Raw genomic sequence first — 18,453 nt, 5'->3', positions numbered from 1 at the left:
AATTAAAAACTCATTTTTTTTCTAAAATCCCAAGTTTTAACTAATTTATATTTTTTTTCAGTTAAAAAAAAATGTGAAAAATTATTTTTTTTTCTCAAAATACACTTTGCCAGAAATTAACATAAAGATTATAATAAAACAATTAAGATACATTCCGTCTAACGTAACTAGAAGGGTTATTGATTATTGAAAATACATTTAAAGATAGTACTTATATATTCTTTATACGGTTAGATATTATTCTAAATCTTAGGCAACAAAAATAAAAATTATAATAAAAGATGTAACTATATTAGTCTTCATCACTGTCTTCATTCACTACGACACTAATTTTTTCATCGATGAACAGGCGACTCAGGATCTCAGCAGGTCTTACAATTTTTGTTAAATATCGAGCGTAAGATAAATAATATATGATAGCAGCAATGTGAGAGCAACATCCAACAGTGCGTCTACCATTCGCACAATCACAACAATATCGAGTTATTCCGGAAATATCGTTCTTATCTGGCTGATATTCAATAAAACAACGAATTAATTTCGAATTAATATGTCTTCGAATTAATATGTCGAGATCTGACTTCATACTTTATATTATTAGGTGTAATTTTTAAATAATGGAATGTGATTATTCCGTTTTCATCCATCATCTCAGCTAAATACGATACAGCTTGAGACATTTGATATGATCCAGTGAAAAGAATTTTGAGTTCTTGCTCTGATAATTCTGGAAAGTCAGTTAATTGTTCTGAAGTTATTATTGCAAAGGGAACTTTTCTTCTGGCCCAACGATTAGTTTCTTTCTCCAAGGCTAAAGTATTCTCTTGATCTTTTTTTGAATTCATGGCAGCAATTATTTTTTCTGTAAGATCAAGATCAGAATCAAGTCTTGTTCCACATTCATTGTGCAAAAAACAAGCGATTCGACAAAAAACACTAGTTTTTGGAAGCAATTTGTTATCCAGTTTATGATTTAATAGCTTAAACTTCTGTTTAATATTGCTATGTACTGCTTCAACAACCCAACGAATTTTGGTAACGAAACGGGATTTATTCGATTCATCTGTGGTCAACTGATTGAGTTTTCCTTTGAGAGCAGGCATTAGCACTTTGAACCCTAATTCTTCTAAGTATACAATCACATCACGAAAGCCACAATCAACCACAATAATGTCATCTTTTTTCAGCAATTTAATCAGACCATTGGGATCATTTAAGATCACTCTCATAATTTCAGCATCGTTTATATTAGCTGTATATGGCCCAAGCATATCTATAACGAAACCATTCGTAGTGCATATCGTGAATGGTTTACACAAAGGAACCTTTTTTTGACCAGAATATGATTTCCTCTGGTATTCGTTATTTGCACTTTTTTCATGACGAATATATGTTCCATCACAAATGAATATCAACTGGTCATCTTCTACTTGATACAATTTTTTAGCAGTGTTTGACGTATTAGTGAGTAATGTCTCCCTACTGATAGCATCAATTCCAAAATGCTGAGGTAAAACATCTTTTTTAAACGAAGATATAACTTCATCACAGTAGTTAGATACAATTTGTTCCCGAACTAAACCAAAAACGGAAGATATTACTGCATTCGAATTTCCGGTTCGTAATTTGAATAAAAAAATAACAAGAGCTTGAACGATATTACGATTCACTGAGTTTCTCATCGATGTTAACTTTTCACGAAGTTTTATCAATTTTTCCCAGGTAAGACTAGTAAATGCCTCTAACTGTTTTTCTGAAAACGAGTGATCTCCAATTTTATCAATTATGGACGAGTCAGTACCAATAGCGAGCTGTCCCAGTAATTTTTCCAAATCACGAACTTCAAATACACTGGTGTTCGAATAAATTCGAAAATTGTTAATGTCTTTATCATAGAACCGCTTTTTTATAAGATGGTCTTTACAACACCGATTTCCTTCGGGAATAAGGAGTTGTCTTTTGAAAAACACTTGTTTGCGTGCTTCAAATGGAACAGATTTGATATTTGATGATGATCCACAAATGCAACAGTTTTTGTGAGTAGCAACAATTCGAGGAAAACCCAACTCCACAAATTCTAATTCTTCTTCCATTTTTTCTTCAATAACATATGAAGGATCTTCAGTTGACGATACAGATGAAATAGTAGTGGATGAGGATTGAGATGAAATTGGCTGACTTTCGATACTTACTTGATCTGGAGATGAATCCTCAGTGTTCTTAAGTATAGGTGGTCTTGTTAAAATAACTCGACACTTACCACGAAAGGTATCATTAATAAGGACTCTCTTTCCAATTTTTTCTGTCGCAATATTAGCCTCATCAATTGTCATAATAACTTTTTTATATCCAACTGTTCTTCGCAAATATCTGTTACAATTAATGCATTTTTTATCAAAATCCATTCTGAAATAAAGATTTGAATTATGTATTGTGAGGTTTTCAGACAGAGAGAAAAATATAAAACTGAAGATAACTGACTAAGGACTGACTAAGTACAGATACAGACGGACTAACTGAGGACTGAAGACTAAGGACACTTTCTTACTTCTTTCCACATATTTATATCAGAAATGAGCTACACCCCTTTGGAGAGGGAAGGAGATTATAAATCTTATTGACCAATATCATAAGGATCCACCCCATAGTCCACCGATGGGTACAGCCTATAGTTTTTGGTAGTGGAAACAATGCATAAAGAAACTTGATCTGGAACATCGGAATGTTATCTCTTTTATGGTATACCGCATATGTTTACATAGGAATCCGAAATTCTTCAAAGGGTCCCGACACTGCACAAAGGGTTTTTATTGCACCAATATATCCCGATAATTCTTATGTTTGTTTATGGTTTTATGGCCCTTCTAAACTTTCCCTTCAGTTTCTGAATAGAATTTTCCTTTCCAGAAAATAGAATATAACGAAAAGAGCTAAATACTAGATTTTTTTCCTACAGTATAGGGAATTAAGAAATATACAGACAGATTCAATGAAAAAATTTACTTATTCAAGTGGTTGTAATGCTACAACTGTAAGCAAACAACAAAGCAAAATAAAGAAAACTTTAAAGCGAAACTTTAGAAAAAATGATTGCTGGTTAGTGAAAATCCCGATATATAGCGTTGAAATGCGTCAGCTCAGAACGTATTAAAAAAAAATAGTTTTTACGTAATCATTGTGAAACCAAATGATTGAAAATGTTTGATAAGTAATGTTATTGTGTATTTTGAGTAAAAAAATTATTTTTCACATTTTTTTTTAACTGAAAAAAAATATAAATTAGTTAAAACTTGGGATTTTAGAAAAAAATTAGTTTTTAATTTTTTTCATATTGTTCCACCACTTCAAAAAATTCAAGAAAATTCCTGAGTATAGAGGAGTATAAAAGACATTTTCTGAAAAATTTTGGTGACTGACATATTTAAAAAAAGCTAAAAAAAAAAATGTAATTTTCTTTCGTCCGCCAAAAATCGGCTTTTCGTTAAAATATTATGATCATATTTTTTTTTCATGTCTTAGACGCCTAAGAACTAGAAAAAAATCATCATTGATTAGTTTTGAATTTTACTATAAAAAAATAATAAAATCGAAAAAACAGGTTTTTTTTGAAAATTTCGAGAACCGTTTGAGTAAAAGAGCTAAAATTTGGGGTGAATTATTTTTATTCGACTTTTTTTTTTTTTTTTTTTTTTTTTTTTTTTTTTTTTTTTTTTTTTTTTTTTTTAAAAAAAAAAAAAAAAAAAAAAAAAAAAAAAAAAAAAAAAAAAAAAAAAAAAAAAAAAAAAAAAAAAAAAAAAAAAAAAAAAAAAAAAAAAAAAAAAAAAAAAAAAAAAAACGATATGCACTACGAATGGTTTCGTTATAGATATGCTTGGGCCATATACAGCTAATATAAACGATGCTGAAATTATGAGAGTGATCTTAAATGATCCCAATGGTCTGATTAAATTGCTGAAAAAAGATGACATTATTGTGGTTGATTGTGGCTTTCGTGATGTGATTGTATACTTAGAAGAATTAGGATTCAAAGTGCTAATGCCTGCTCTCAAAGGAAAACTCAATCAGTTGACCACAGATGAATCGAATAAATCCCGTTTCGTTACCAAAATTCGTTAAATTGTTGAAGCAGTACATAGCAATATTAAACAGAAGTTTAAGCTATTAAATCATAAACTGGATAACAAATTGCTTCCAAAAACTAGTGTTTTTTGTCGAATCGCTTGTTTTTTGCACAATGAATGTGGAACAAGACTTGATTCTGATCTTGATCTTACAGAAAAAATAATTGCTGCCATGAATTCAAAAAAAGATCAAGAGAATACTTTAGCCTTGGAGAAAGAAACTAATCGTTGGGCCAGAAGAAAAGTTCCCTTTTGCAATAATAACTTCAGAACAATTAACTGACTTTCCAGAATTATCAGAGCAAGAACTCAAAATTCTTTTCACTGGATCATATCAAATGTCTCAAGCTGTATCGTATTTAGCTGAGATGATGGATGAAAACGGAATAATCACATTCCATTATTTAAAAATTACACCTAATAATATAAAGTATGAAGTCAGATCTCGACATATTAATTCGAAGACATATTAATTCGAAATTAATTCGTTGTTTTATTGAATATCAGCCAGATAAGAACGATATTTCCGGAATAACTCGATATTGTTGTGATTGTGCGAATGGTAGACGCACTGTTGGATGTTGCTCTCGTATTGCTGCTATCATATATTATTTATCTTACGCTCGATATTTAACAAAAATTGTAAGACCTGCTGAGATCCTGAGTCGCCTGTTCATCGATGAAAAAATTAGTGTCGTAGTGAATGAAGACAGTGATGAAGACTAATATAGTTACATCTTTTTATTATAATTTTTATTTTTGTTGCCTAAGATTTAGAATAATATCTAACCGTATAAAGAATATATATAAGTACTATCTTTAAATGTATTTTCAATAATCAATAACCCTTCTAGTTACGTTAGACGGAATGTATCTTAATTGTTTTATTATAATCTTTATGTTAATTTCTGGCAAAGTGTATTTTGAGGAAAAAAATAATTTTTCACATTTTTTTTTAACTGAAAAAAAAATATAAATTAGTTAAAACTTGGGATTTTAGAAAAAAAATGAGTTTTTAATTTTTTTCATATTGTTCCACCACTTCAAAAAATTCAAGAAAAATTCCCGAGTATAGAGGAGTATAAAAGACATTTTCTGAAAAATTTTGGTGACTGACATATTTAAAAAAAGCTAAAAAAAAAAATGTAATTTTCTTTCGTCCGCCAAAAATCGGCTTAATGTTAAAATATTATGATCATATTTTTTTTTTCATGTCTTAGACGCCTAAGAACTAGAAAAAAAATCATCATTGATTAGTTTTGAATTTTACTATAAAAAAGTAATAAAATCGAAAAAACAGGTTTTTTTGAAAATTTCGAGAACCGTTTGAGTAAAAGAGCTAAAATTTGGGGTGAATTATTTTTATTCGACACCAAATCGATCCCCCAAGTGCGAGTCAAAAAAGCCACGGGGCAGATTTCCCATACTTATCCGGCTATACCCTTTAAATCTTCAATATCATTCAAATGGTGAGGTTTACGGAAAAAGTATACAATACCTTTTTTGTAGAGCATTAAATTTTCTACAAGATTCGTCTTGAACATTTTTTTGTAAAATCAATAAATAATGAGGTATGAATTTTAATCTATTGGACTGAAAAAAAAATAAAAAAAACTGCGATGCGGAGGATCTTCCTATTAAAATTAAGAGCTCATATTAGGTGAGAATTCTTTTAAGGTGTCTAGGAACCCATTTTTTGCGTGGCACTTGAAAAAAAATGTCATTTTTTGACCCACCCTAATATATATACCTTCCAGACTCACACAGCCTTACACACTTATACAACTTACAAAGACAGACCTCACACCTTCTTTCTTTATTTCGACCATTGGTTCGTTTGGACTCTATTCTTTTGTCTTCTACCAACACGCTTATCTCTGTTTATTCTTCAACCCTTCTATCGCTCCTTCCTACAAACAGTTTTAGTATCAAAATAATATGTGTCTACGTATGTAGTCGCACACAAACACACACATATAAAAAGCTTAGTAGCCAGAAGTGGGGACTACGAAGCAAAGACCGAGAATAGGAAAAACTGTTGTATAGCTACATTCTGTCTCATTCTCTCGCAGGCTCAATTTTATATGTTTGTTTCTTTTTCTCCTTTTCCCTACTACAATGTCCGTTTTCCCCCACTACAGCGTCCGTTACGAAGGCTTCGTTACATTTTTTCAAATCACACCCATTCTAAAGAAGTTTTCACTTTAAAAAGTACTTTTATGTGCTAACCTATAAAAATATCTCTAATTCAAAGAAAGACTATCATCTACTTGAGTTACAGAATAGTATATTACTCACCTAGGAAGCAAAGTATAGTATTCCGACTAGTGTAATATTGTCACCCGAACCGAAGGCGAGGGTGACAAAAACGCGGGTCGGGATGTCATACTTTGTTCCCGTGGTGAGTATACAATTTTTTCTCACACCTGGATCGAAAGTTCGCTTGTAATTAAATAATAATATACTACTTTTCTACCCGGGCGAAAAGCGCCTACTTTTCTCCCGCTGCATCTGTAACAAACGAAGTTGCCGCTTCCCGCCTTCCTCCCTTCTCGCTGCGTAAAACGAAGTTGCCGCTTTCTTACTATACTGTCCTAGGTATGTAATATACTATTTTATTTGTTGTCAATTAATACATTTTGCGAAGATTATGCAAATTTAACAACAATCAAGGGGTCCAGGGGTGAAACCCCTGATGGGGGCCTCAGGCGAAGCCCCCCAGAAAAAAAAAATCAGGGGGGTCCGTAAAAACCGCCCCCGGCGGGGGCGGAGGGGGCGGAGCCCCCACTTTAAAAAAATTTAAATATAAAAATAAAATAAAATATAAAAAAACTTATAAAAAAACTTAAAAAAAAAGTTAAATATAAAATTAGATTCTATTAAAAATATACATTATTGTTTAAGTTTAAAAAATATTTTTTAAAATAAAATTTAATTAATTAAATAGGGAGTTTATAAATTATGATTATTGTGGGGAGTGTTGAAAATCGAAGAGGTTGTGTGTGTAAGTCTGTGTGAGTCCAAAAAAAGCATTTAAATGAAATTCAAATCGAGAACGAAGTGATTGATTCTTTGACCGTCAATACACCTTTTGTCACTTTCAAGAATTGTAAGTTTAAACAGATTATAATAAATAATAACAAATACAACTCTCATAATCAAGAAAATAACTAAATGTATACGTAGTAACCTATTTATGTTTGTAATATTTAAGTAAACAAATATCTTTAAAACTTGTAAAAATAAATAAAATATAAAATATATGAGACAACACATGTTATTAAAATCATTAATTATATATCATAATATATAATATATATAAGCATGAGCAGTAATTTATTAAAACATTTTTAAGGTTAAGGAACTAGTGCGCATGCTTCTATTTTTTAGCGCATGCGCACTAATTCATTACTACATTCAAGCGGGAGGAATGAGGCACTTTTCTCCCTGGCACAGATTCAAGCGGGCGGGAATGTGGCACTTTGCTCCCTGAAAACAGGGAGCAAAATACGTACTTTCCATCCAGGTGTGAGAAAAAAGAATATATTATATTTACTTAGGTTAGGATAGGGTATCTTTCCACTGACAAATATTTTCTACCATTTTTGTTTCTATTTATGGCTATCGGATTCAGCATTCTATCTTGATGGATAGAATTTTAAATATGTTAGTTTTTGTCAGCTACCTACACCCCAAGGTCGGTTCCTTTTCATGAGAACAGAATTATAAAAAACAGAGATGCTCCGTTGAAATTTAATCTATATTTATAACCTTTATTATCGATACGATAATATTCATGTCTATAGTTTTGTAAGGAATATGGACGTGTTGTTATCGTAGTGTACACAGTTCGATAAGCTGAGAGAGCGATACGATTCAATGCATTTTTTAGATTTTTCGTTGTTCTGATCTTTGTTTAGACGAGAGTATTTAGAAAGATAAGTTTCTGTGGTTCAAGGAACAAGAACGAAATATGTTATAAATAATAAGGGTCTCAAAGTGTGACAGGGTATGGAGTTGAAAAAGTATTTCTCGAAAAGATTCCTATTAGATCTCTCATTACATCTGTACCAGAACCTTTGTTCAGTCCAGCAGTATTTTCCATATGTTTTTCGCAACGTTTTTATTTCGTCCTTCCTAAAATATTTGTTAGACAGCGCAAAAATTTAGATTGAAAATGAGAAATCGAAAACCATCGTAACCAATAAAATTTTATACCTGAGTTTTACAAAATGGATATTCTATATTTACTTATTTTACGACGAATTATATTTCTTTCAATAAACATCCTATGATTTTGGTGTCTATCTATGACTATCGCATTCAGCAATCCATTTTCATTGCTTAAATTTGGCAAAGTGTAGTTTTTATGAGCTATTCCACTCAAAGATCATACTGGTGCCCTTTGTTATATATGGTAATAATAATCTAATAAATAAATCCTACAATTATCTTACTCTTGAAACTGTGCATTCGTCTCATTCTCTCAAAACTTAGTTTTTTTAAGGTTTCACTTCTGACACGTTTGATCTGCCACACATGATTTTTTTCTTCGTGTAAATTTGAGCATTGTTTTGTTTTCAAAATTTTGCAAAGCAAAATGTTTTTTTCAAAAAAGAATATAAAAAATAAATAGAAATAAAAAAAACTCCAGCAATATATGTTAATGTACTAGAGTGAACAAATATAGATGGACTCTAAAATACTATGTAAAATTTATATATGATAGAATAAATGAACTTATAATTTTTAATCCATATAAATACACTTATAAACACATAGAAACGATAAATTAGTATTTACGATTAATGTTAAAAAAGATTATCTATAAAATAGAGAAAAAAAAACTAATATAAATAAAGAAACAATTGTCATTCGACATAAACAAAAAATAAATAAACGCTTATATAACATTATTAGATATTTATTGATGAAATAAATAATTAATCTTTAAAAAATAAAAAGTTTAAATATAAAATTCATGAATATTCGTCAAAAATTTGGATTCACCAAGGACGCAAAAGATTGAAAAAGTTTGCCAACCACTGGACGATCAACGCAAATCAACACGAATATGTATATAGCAAACATACATGCGTATAATATAAAGGAGAAAAAATAAAGAAGAATGTTGCGTGAAGTAATTGCATTTTCCCCCTCTCATAATCATTATTAATCACGATTGCATGATATTACTATACAACGTATAATTAATATAATACAAAGTACGAATATAGGAGGACTTCAATTTTCTTGTTACATCATATTTTTTCTCGTGCCTTTTTATATTTGCAATGTAACCTTGAATAATGATTCTACTCTTCGTGGAAATACTTCGAAGTGGGATCATGTAACATAGTTAAATAAAGTAACAAACGAGAGGATAGCCGTGATCAGTCGAGGGAGTAACTTCAAAGAGATAACTTTCTCTATCTCTGTTCTTTGATTATTTTTTTCTGACTGTTAAACGAGATTGAAAATTAAGTCAAAATGCAACGATGGGCTGGTAAAATAGCTATAGTTACTGGTGCATCAAGTGGAAATGGATTAGCAATAGCTAAAGCTCTTGTACGACATGATGTTGTTGTGGTTGGTTTTGCACGAAGGAAAAATAAAATGCAGGTAAAGGTTTCGATTAAACTTCTTTTCTTTTTGTTTTTATTTTTCAATGGATTTTAATCATAAAGAAAGAACTTTATGCAATTTTGATGGTAGTAATTCTTGAGTATTGAAAATATTGTGGATATTAATTTGGTGAAATAATTTGTTATTATTATTATTATTATTATTATTATTATTATTATTAGTATTATTAATTGGCATTAGGAATTCGAAAATTCATTGCCGCAAATACCAAATCCCGCCATTGTTCCCGTCCCGGAGAGCGATCCTTCCATTCACGGTCTTCTTATCCTATTTCTTTTAGGTCTCTTTTAATATTATCCTCCCATCTACGTCTCGATCTATCTAGTGGTCTTTTCCCGTTCGGTATACCGATCAATATTTTGTGTGCCGTTCGATCCTTCCCCATGCGCGCCACGTGACCAGCCCATCTTAATCGGCGTGATTTTACGACGTTGATAATGTCCGGTTTGTTATACAATCGATGTATTCTACGTTATGGAGTTTTCTCCATTCGCCCGTTTCCTCATCGCGTTTTGCACCGAAGATTTTACGAAGGACTTTATTTTCAAAGACCCTAAATTTATTTTCGTCCCGTAACGTAAGCGACCACGTTTCGCTACTATGAAGGACTACCGGTAGGCCTTATTAATTGAATTAATTTATGGACTTCTTCTATTATTTTACTTCCCCCTCCCCCTATTTTATTAGCTCCGCTAGAAATCAAGTGATTTTGTAATTTTTTAATTGTGCTTTTTTACATCTGAAATTGTCAATTCGTTAATCATAAGTTTTATTGTATGGAACTCACAACCTTCTATTTCCTGGTCGTTCTCAAATTCTAGATTCAATAGCCTGTCAAAATAATTTTTTCACGTATTTAGTACTCCCATTTCATCCATAATTAAGGGGGTATTCTGGTCTAGAAATTGGAAAAAATAGATTTTTTTTTCATATTTTTAAAGCTTAACCTTTTAAGAATATGTCCTTAAGAAGATTTTTCAAAATTCAAATTATTTTTGGAGATATAGCTGTTTTAGTGACGCGGCTTCCTATATCCTACCCTTATTATGCGAAACTTTGAACGCGTTTTTCTCGAAACTGTTTTTTTTGTCACGGTTGCAATGATATCTCAAGTTCTACTTAACCGATTTATTTGACATTTGGTGAGAGTCTTCTCTATCCATTTCTCTATCGTACTAATCAAACCTCTTACAACAATTTTCAATTTCTACGATTTTGAAAAAATTCGGAACAGTAAAAAAAATTGGTAAAAATAATGTATCTTTTTTTCAGACAGCCGTAATTTAGTGAAAAAAAAATTTTTTTCAATTCTTTTAGTTCGAACGATAGCGGCATTATTCTTAATTAATAATCTTTTTTATTTTTTTATTTCGGATTATTAGAAGAGCTGCAATCGTGACAACCGTCGAGCACCAATTTTTTGAGACCCCCCACTTCATCAGCCTATATCTTTTTCAATTTTGAATTTTTCACTATTTTGTTTTTTTCATGTATTCTTGAAATATTAATAAATATCTTGTAACATTATAGATAGTGAAAATATTATTCGTCTTTTTGTTATTGCACTTGAAAAAGTACCTAAAATCCATGCTTCTAGACCAGAATACCCCCTTAAATAATTATTCATATCTTTCACTAACTTGGAATCCTTTTCTAAAGTTATTTATCCCCAAGTACATACCACGGACGCATTACTGCTTTGGCAATTTTCGTCTATTTCTTCTACTTTTTGTTTTAGGAACTGTCGCTTTCTGTTTTTGAAAAAATTATGAGCTACTTGCCTAATATTGCAAAATTCGGGTTTCATCCGTGTTTTGGGTCATCCAAGTGATACACGCTTCGTTTCGGACTTTAACGGCTTTCTCGCATTCTTCGTCGAACCATGGTTTATTTTTGTGCTTTTTATAAAAGCCAACGGTGGCTCCCGCCGATTTAATTATCGCGTCGAATATGTTTTCCCTTTTTTAACCGTACTGTCCTCCGTTTCGTCAATTTCCTTTGAGGTCGCGAATCTGTTTGCTACTTCGGCCGTGTACTTTATTCCGTTTTCTTCATTGGTAGGACTTTCTACATTTAGCCGTTTATTTTCTATCCATTGCCCGTTAGTCTTATTTATAGAAAGACCTCTAGTAGCACAAAATATTAGAAAAATATTCAATACATATGTATTTAATATTAAAAAGAGGTACAATGTCTATTAATGCACACTCACATACACAACTTATTGATGCTAGAACCTTCCACATTATTCCTTCGACTGTTTACCTAGAATATTTACTCACCCATACACAGATTACCTTTGCGAGGTTTACATAAAACATAATATTTAAATAAACAATAAAATTTCATGCATCGACTATGTTAATCATTATCATATTATACATATAAAACTATTAATCTCTCAATATTGCTATCGTTATTATCATATTTTTTATATCATTATATACGTACGTATTCTATTATTAAAATAAACTACTCAAGATACAAATTGTTGATTTAGACCGAGATGCAAAATGTTAAGGGAAAAGAATGTGGAAAGGAAAGTTTTATGCTGTCGAATGTGACGTCACTAAATCTGAAAGTATCGAGCAAGCATTTCAATGGGTCAAGAACAATTTGGGTGTGGTTCATATTCTAGTGAACAATGCTAGTGTTTCAACTAACAAGAAATTTATGGCTACGAATTTAATTTTTATTAAACATTTGAAATTGTTTGAAAAAAATGAAAAATAAAAACCGGAAATTTTTTATTTTGTTAGATTCGTCTAGACTCGATTGGGAAAAAAATTATTCAATACCAATGTGTTAGGATACATTGATTGTACCAAAACGTGCAGCTAAAATAATGATGGATGCTAATGTGGAAGGTCATATTGTTAATATGAACAGGTTTGATAATGCATTTTATGAAAGTTTTTCATTGTTATCATAGATTGCATTTAGATAAAAATATTTGATACCGTTATTTTTAATTATTTAAATATATTTATTTATATAAATTTTTAACGATAGTACTGGTGGGCACGAAATAATAACTTTCGATGGTATGACTGGTAATTTGTACCCAGCATCTAAACATGCTACGCGTGCTGCTACCGAGATAACCCATAAGGAATTTTATGGTAGCAAAATACGAGTTTCTGTAAGTTAATGCCAAATTTATGTGTCAAAGAATTTATTAACTTTCTGTAATTGTGTGAATTTTGTTAAATTTTTTAAAAAGTAATCATTTCACATAAACTTTTAATACAAATCTATACTGTATTATATTAATACTTAAATGTAAATAAATATTATATTATTTGGTAGTTCAGAAAAGTGATTTCGATTTTTCCTGATACAATAAAAGCGTCTAGTTTAAGTGCAAGCCGGCAAATAACAACACCGTGAAATCGGTGAGAGGTTAACCAGTTAACAAATCCAACTGTTTATGCCCACTTCAAAGACCTAGGTTTAACCTCGAAGCGAAAATTGTCTTCACTTTCACGAAAGTAAAACGAAATTACTTTTCAAACAACTCAATAGTATAATAATAATTTATTATATATATGTATATATCTAGTTATATAACATAAGTGATTCTACTCTTATATTTAATATTTATTTTTATATTAATATAATAAATATTAGCATTAATATGCTATATTAAATCTTATAATTTACGAATATATATTTTTTTTATAAAAAAATGAAAAAATATATAAATAATTTTAAAACTATATACAAATATGAAGGGTTACAGATGGAATAAGAAATAAGAGAGAACGTAAATAAAGTCAAATAAATTTATATTATTTCCATAATATTGCATTATTGTTCAATTAAAATCTATTTTAAAAATATAGGGCATCAGTCTAAGATTGGTAGCAACTAGTTATCACCAAAGCTAATAATTTTGATTTATCGAACGTGAATATGAATCAACCCATGTTGGAACCCAGTGATATCGCAGATGTCGTTATTTATATCATTGGAACTCCACAACGTGTTCACATTTGGGATTTAGTTGTTAGACCATTTGGAGAACTTAAGTATGAGGGTCACAAGCAGATTAGTTAGAATATATATATATTGTAACTAATATGTTGTAATATATATAGTATATATAATATACATATACTGTATTACAAAAACTCTGTTACACTCTGTACAATAAAAAAATTAATTTTCTATTTTGATTTACAAAATCAAGTAAAGAATTAAATATACATAAATATCATTTAATAGCAAATTGTTCTCACAAAAATGTTAAACGAAATGACGAATTGTGTATTATGAAATGTTGGTTTAATGTATAATAAAGTAATTTGTCTTTCCATGATAATGCTCTCCTCTGTCCACTGTGATTTTGTGTCTGTATTTGTTTCTGTAGACAAAAAATAAATGACATATGAGACAAACTCAAAGCATGACTATTCAGAACCAGTGGTTCTTAAATTTAAGATAGCGATTTTTTAAAGTGAAACTTCATTATGGAGGTTACCAGCAATTTACAAGTCATACAAAAAAGTAAAAGATTTTCAGAGAGGAACGTTTAAATTCAGTGGTGGGAGAAGTGGGTGAATACAGATCAGACAAGCAATGGTATATAAAAATCAAGCATGTAGAAATAAGAATCTTAAGAGTGCAAAACTACTTTGTGCGTACGCGTACATGCATGTGTGATGATAAATTGAGCGATAGAAAATGCGAGATGTTTTTATAAATGAATAAGATACGAAAAAAGATATATAAAAAACAATTTTTATGTAATAACTTTATTTCTCTTTCCTGTATAAAATTAAAAATCAGGAAATATGAAAAATAAAATAGGAAAATACAAAAATTCATAATATCATGTATACGTATGTATAATACATACGTATTCGAGAGAATGAGACGAATGCACAGTTTCAAAGAGTAAGATAATTGTAGAATTTATTTATTATAATATTATTACCATATATAATAAAGGTCACCGGTATGGTCTCTGGGTGGAATAGTTAATAAAAAGTACACTTTTCCAAATTCAAGCAATAAAAATGGAATACTGAATGCGATAGTTATGAATAGACACCAAAATCGTAGGATGTTTATCAAAGGAAATATAATTCGTCAGAAATTAAGTAAATATAAATAATCCTTTTTTTGAAACTCAGGTATAAAATATTTGTTGTTAGTAAGGTGAGTCGGGGGAATATGCCAATGCGGGGAATATGCCACTTTGCTATATCTCCTATAATTATAAGTAGATACCAATAGGAGCAAGATTGAGGTGTTTATTATGTACAGCTGACCATACTGCATAAATAATACAGTATACCAACGTAGTTTTCAGTTGCTTTCTAGACATAGTTGGATAAATTTGGTGAGAATCTAAAATTTTCTGTAACTTTAATGTTTATTTTCTATCATATTTATATGTTTTTCTTAAAACGAGTTTTTGTATATTGTCTAGAATTAATAATATTTCATAACGACACTGATTTAAAAACATAATAAGTAAGATTTTTTTTCTTTTTTTTTTACTTTAACATTTTTTTTTGTGCATTCAAGGAAAAATGCCACAAAATGAGTTGGGATATTATTTCAGTGGAGACTTTTGTCCTGTGTGCCACATAAGTTTTTATAGTAAGAAAGGACTGAAATGCGATTGGGTGCAATGTGGCAAATGTGAAAAATGGATGCACGAAACTTGTTGTGAAAGTGAAACTTGCCCTATATGTAAATCATAAAATTTGTCAAATTTATTATTGTTATCTCATTTTTTTGAAGCGATTTATGATAATTATTAAGGTAGTTAATCGAAATTATATTTGTTACATTGTAAAAGTATTCAATTACGAGTTATTTGTGATATTTATGTGGGACGAACGCCTCCATGCCAAACTTGATAAGCATTCGTGGAAGGGAACTAGTCTGTAACCCCTGGATAGCTCAATTGGTTAAAAAAGAGCAGTCGCCCGGAAAGCGAAAGATCCGTGGTTCGAGTCCCGGTCCAGTCAGTCCAGCGGTCCAGTTTTTTTTTCACGAATCTTACATTTATATGAAATTAAATTCTTTTTTGGGCAAGTGGCATATTAGCCATACATGTGGGGAATATGCAACTTTCAACACGCACTAATTTATTCTTACTAATTAATAACTAAACAAATATTTAGATTATTGTTTTTGTGCGAATAATAAATAGAGGCCATGTTTATTAAATCCACGTATTTAGGTTTCGTCGAATTTATTTATGTACTTTTTAGATTGATTTTTTGTGTTTAGCTGTGGCATATTCCCTCAATTTACCTTATGGTTTCTAAATTTCTGTTTTCAGTCTATATTCCTTGCGCTGCTAACAAACATATTAGGATAAACGAAATAAAGACGTTACGAAAAACATATGGAAAATACTGCTGGACAAGAACGAAGGTTCTGGTAAAATGCAATGAGAGATCGAATAGAGATATTCTCTAGAAATGTTTTTTCAACTCTATATCCTGACACACTTCGAGACCACTTATTATTTATAACATATCTCGTCTTTATTCTTTGGACCACAAACATATCTTTCTAAAAAATGCTCGTCTAAATAAAGATCTGAACAACGAAAAATCTAAAAAATGTATTGAATCGTATCGCTCCCTCAGCTTATCGAACTGTAGGTACACTACGGGTCTCGAATTTGGGACCTCGTGGTAAGCTCCACCGATTCACGCTGGGCGTTCAACATCTTAAAAATGTTTTTATTTTATTGAAAAATTAGTATATAAGTTTCTTAAATACGCAAATATTACAATTAATAATATAGAGGAGGAGGTTGTGGCTTTTTGACACACTGATGTAGACGGTGTTAAGGTTACGGAGCGGAGATAATGGGGTGGGAGGAGAGGAAAGAGATCGAGGGGGTACAGGAAAGGTACTTGAGGTGGACATTAGGAGTAGACTGGAGGACACTAGGATACATGGTAAAAGAAGAAGGAAAAAGAGATAAATTGGGAACAAGAGCAGCGAAGAGAGCGTGGAAGTATGAGGAGAAGTTAACACTTAGCCGACCGAACGCCTCACAGGAGACCTCTACAGTTTCCACCGCGCTCGAGAAAGCCAAACTGCGCTCTCCACCGCGCATTTATCTGATGTAGTGTTTTAGGAAATAATATCTATAGCTGGCAAAGACTCCATCGGAAATCCCAAAAATAAAGAGCCGTAATAATGAGCAATAAACAATTTCAAAACTTGATACCATTTATTATAAGTTGTACCCTAGATAAATAAGCTCTACAAAGAAAGAAGCGTTCCTCAGATGAAAAGGGAAGAATTACCCGAGCGGTCGGCAACTCGACTATTTTGAAAAAAGGTAGATCTCCCCGATCGGTCAGCTAATAGTCCAGTCAAAATAGCCCTGAAATCGGGTTTTTTGAGCTATACGGCTGAAAAAATATGCAAATTATCAGAAAAATGCGTACAGCACTTTGGGCAAAGTAAAAAAGTTCTCAACCACCGGGAAAGGGCAGTGAAAAAAACTAAAAACTACCCCAAAACACGATTTTTGGATTATATGTTGAAAATATCAAAAAAAAGTTTCAAATAAAAGTTGTAGAGCATAAAATTTCAAACCTATCTACCCCGGCATCGGGGACTATTTTTCCCCTAAAACGCACTTCTGTCACCCCTACAACGGGTTCAAAGTACTCAAAAAAATGAAAATTTAATAAAAAATATAAAAATTGGACTTTTTTAATTTTTTTTTTTTTTAATTATCTTTAAAAACTACAAAGAACAATCGTAGGGAAACAAAAATTTTTTTTTCATCGCTTCTATTAAAAATCAAGGGGTGAAAACGGTTTTTGATCGATATTTCGCTTAAAACGGGTTATTTAAAAAAAAATTTTCTTTTTCATATGAATTTTTAATTTATATAGAGAATATAGAAGAAAAAGAAGATATATTTAAGAAAAATTATTTTGACACGTTATACTGTTTACATTTGGACGAAACTAACTTATGATTGATTAGCTCTCTTGCACGCATGTAAAACTAAGAGTTTGCGCATGCCACCCATGGCGACCTACGTCACAATGAGTAAGAGCAGGATAGCTTCATTTTCTGTTTCTTTCTACAAAGTCGTAGGACTAAGGGAGTAATTACTCTGTCTTTAAATTGGGATATTTCCTACAGGTAAATATTTATAAATATAAATTCAACACCAAAATTTAAAAAATAAATTAAAAATTCATATGAAAAAGAAAATTTTTTTAAATAACCCGTTTTAAGCGAAATATCGAGCATAAAACGGTTTTCACCCCTATGATTTTTTGAAAAATAGGGATGAAAAAAAAAATTTTTGTTTCCCTACGATTGTTCTTTGTAGTTTTTTAAAGATAATTAAAAAAAAAAAAAATTAAAAAAGTCCAATTTTTATATTTTTGATTGAATTTTCAATTTTTGAGTACCCCCCGAACCGTCGTAGGGGTGAAGGGGTGCGTTTCAGGGAAAACAATGGTCTAATATAGATAGTCCTAAAATTTTATGTTCCCACAACTTTTATTTAAAACCTTTTTTGATATTTCTCAACATATAATCCAAAAATCGTAGTTTAAAGTAGTTTTTAATTTTTTTCACCCCTTTCCCGGTGGTTGAGAACTTTTTTACTTTGCCCACAAGTGCTGTACGCATTTTTTTGATAATTTCCATATTTTTTCAGCCGTATAGCTCAAAAACT

The 18,453-nt window shown here is 30.8% G+C and overlaps 2 protein-coding genes and 1 pseudogene across 3 annotated transcripts; 2 read left to right on the top strand and 1 right to left on the bottom strand.

The window, feature by feature from the left end:
- Positions 1-545: 545 nt before the first annotated feature.
- Positions 546-2,333, bottom strand: LOC149032328 (uncharacterized). The gene has a single exon (XM_089173360.1). The coding sequence runs from the start codon at positions 2,331-2,333 to the stop codon at positions 546-548; it is 1,788 nt and encodes a 595-aa protein (XP_089029486.1).
- A 7,160-nt stretch (positions 2,334-9,493) lies between these two features.
- Positions 9,494-12,500, top strand: LOC149032327 (farnesol dehydrogenase pseudogene; annotated as a pseudogene). Its single transcript, XR_016176828.1, has 2 exons — positions 9,494-9,743; positions 12,268-12,500. The product of XR_016176828.1 is annotated as a farnesol dehydrogenase pseudogene (transcript).
- Positions 12,501-12,534: 34 nt separating this feature from the next.
- Positions 12,535-12,994, top strand: LOC149032326 (farnesol dehydrogenase-like). Its single transcript, XM_089173359.1, has 2 exons — positions 12,535-12,656; positions 12,780-12,994. Exons 1-2 carry the CDS (start codon positions 12,613-12,615, stop codon positions 12,916-12,918), a joined length of 183 nt encoding a protein of 60 aa, XP_089029485.1. The 5' UTR covers positions 12,535-12,612; the 3' UTR covers positions 12,919-12,994.
- Positions 12,995-18,453: the final 5,459 nt, after the last annotated feature.

This window comes from Polistes dominula, unplaced genomic scaffold (assembly GCF_049000335.1).
Source record: "Polistes dominula isolate Pdom_NZ unplaced genomic scaffold, Pdom_raw_medaka contig_673, whole genome shotgun sequence".
Taxonomy (NCBI): Eukaryota; Metazoa; Arthropoda; class Insecta; order Hymenoptera; family Vespidae; genus Polistes; species Polistes dominula.
The sequence above is the reverse complement of the archived record's forward strand: the minus strand, read 5'-3'. Positions and strand labels throughout refer to the sequence as shown.

Coding starts and splice junctions, on each gene's coding strand:
- LOC149032328 (XM_089173360.1), bottom strand. CDS start 2,333: ATGACAATTGATGAGGCTAATATTGCGACAGAAAAAATTGGAAAGAGA.
- LOC149032326 (XM_089173359.1), top strand. CDS start 12,613: ATGATGGATGCTAATGTGGAAGGTCATATTGTTAATATGAACAG. Junction 12,657..12,779: donor CATATTGTTAATATGAACAG/GTTTGATAATGC, acceptor TTTTAACGATAG/TACTGGTGGGCACGAAATAA.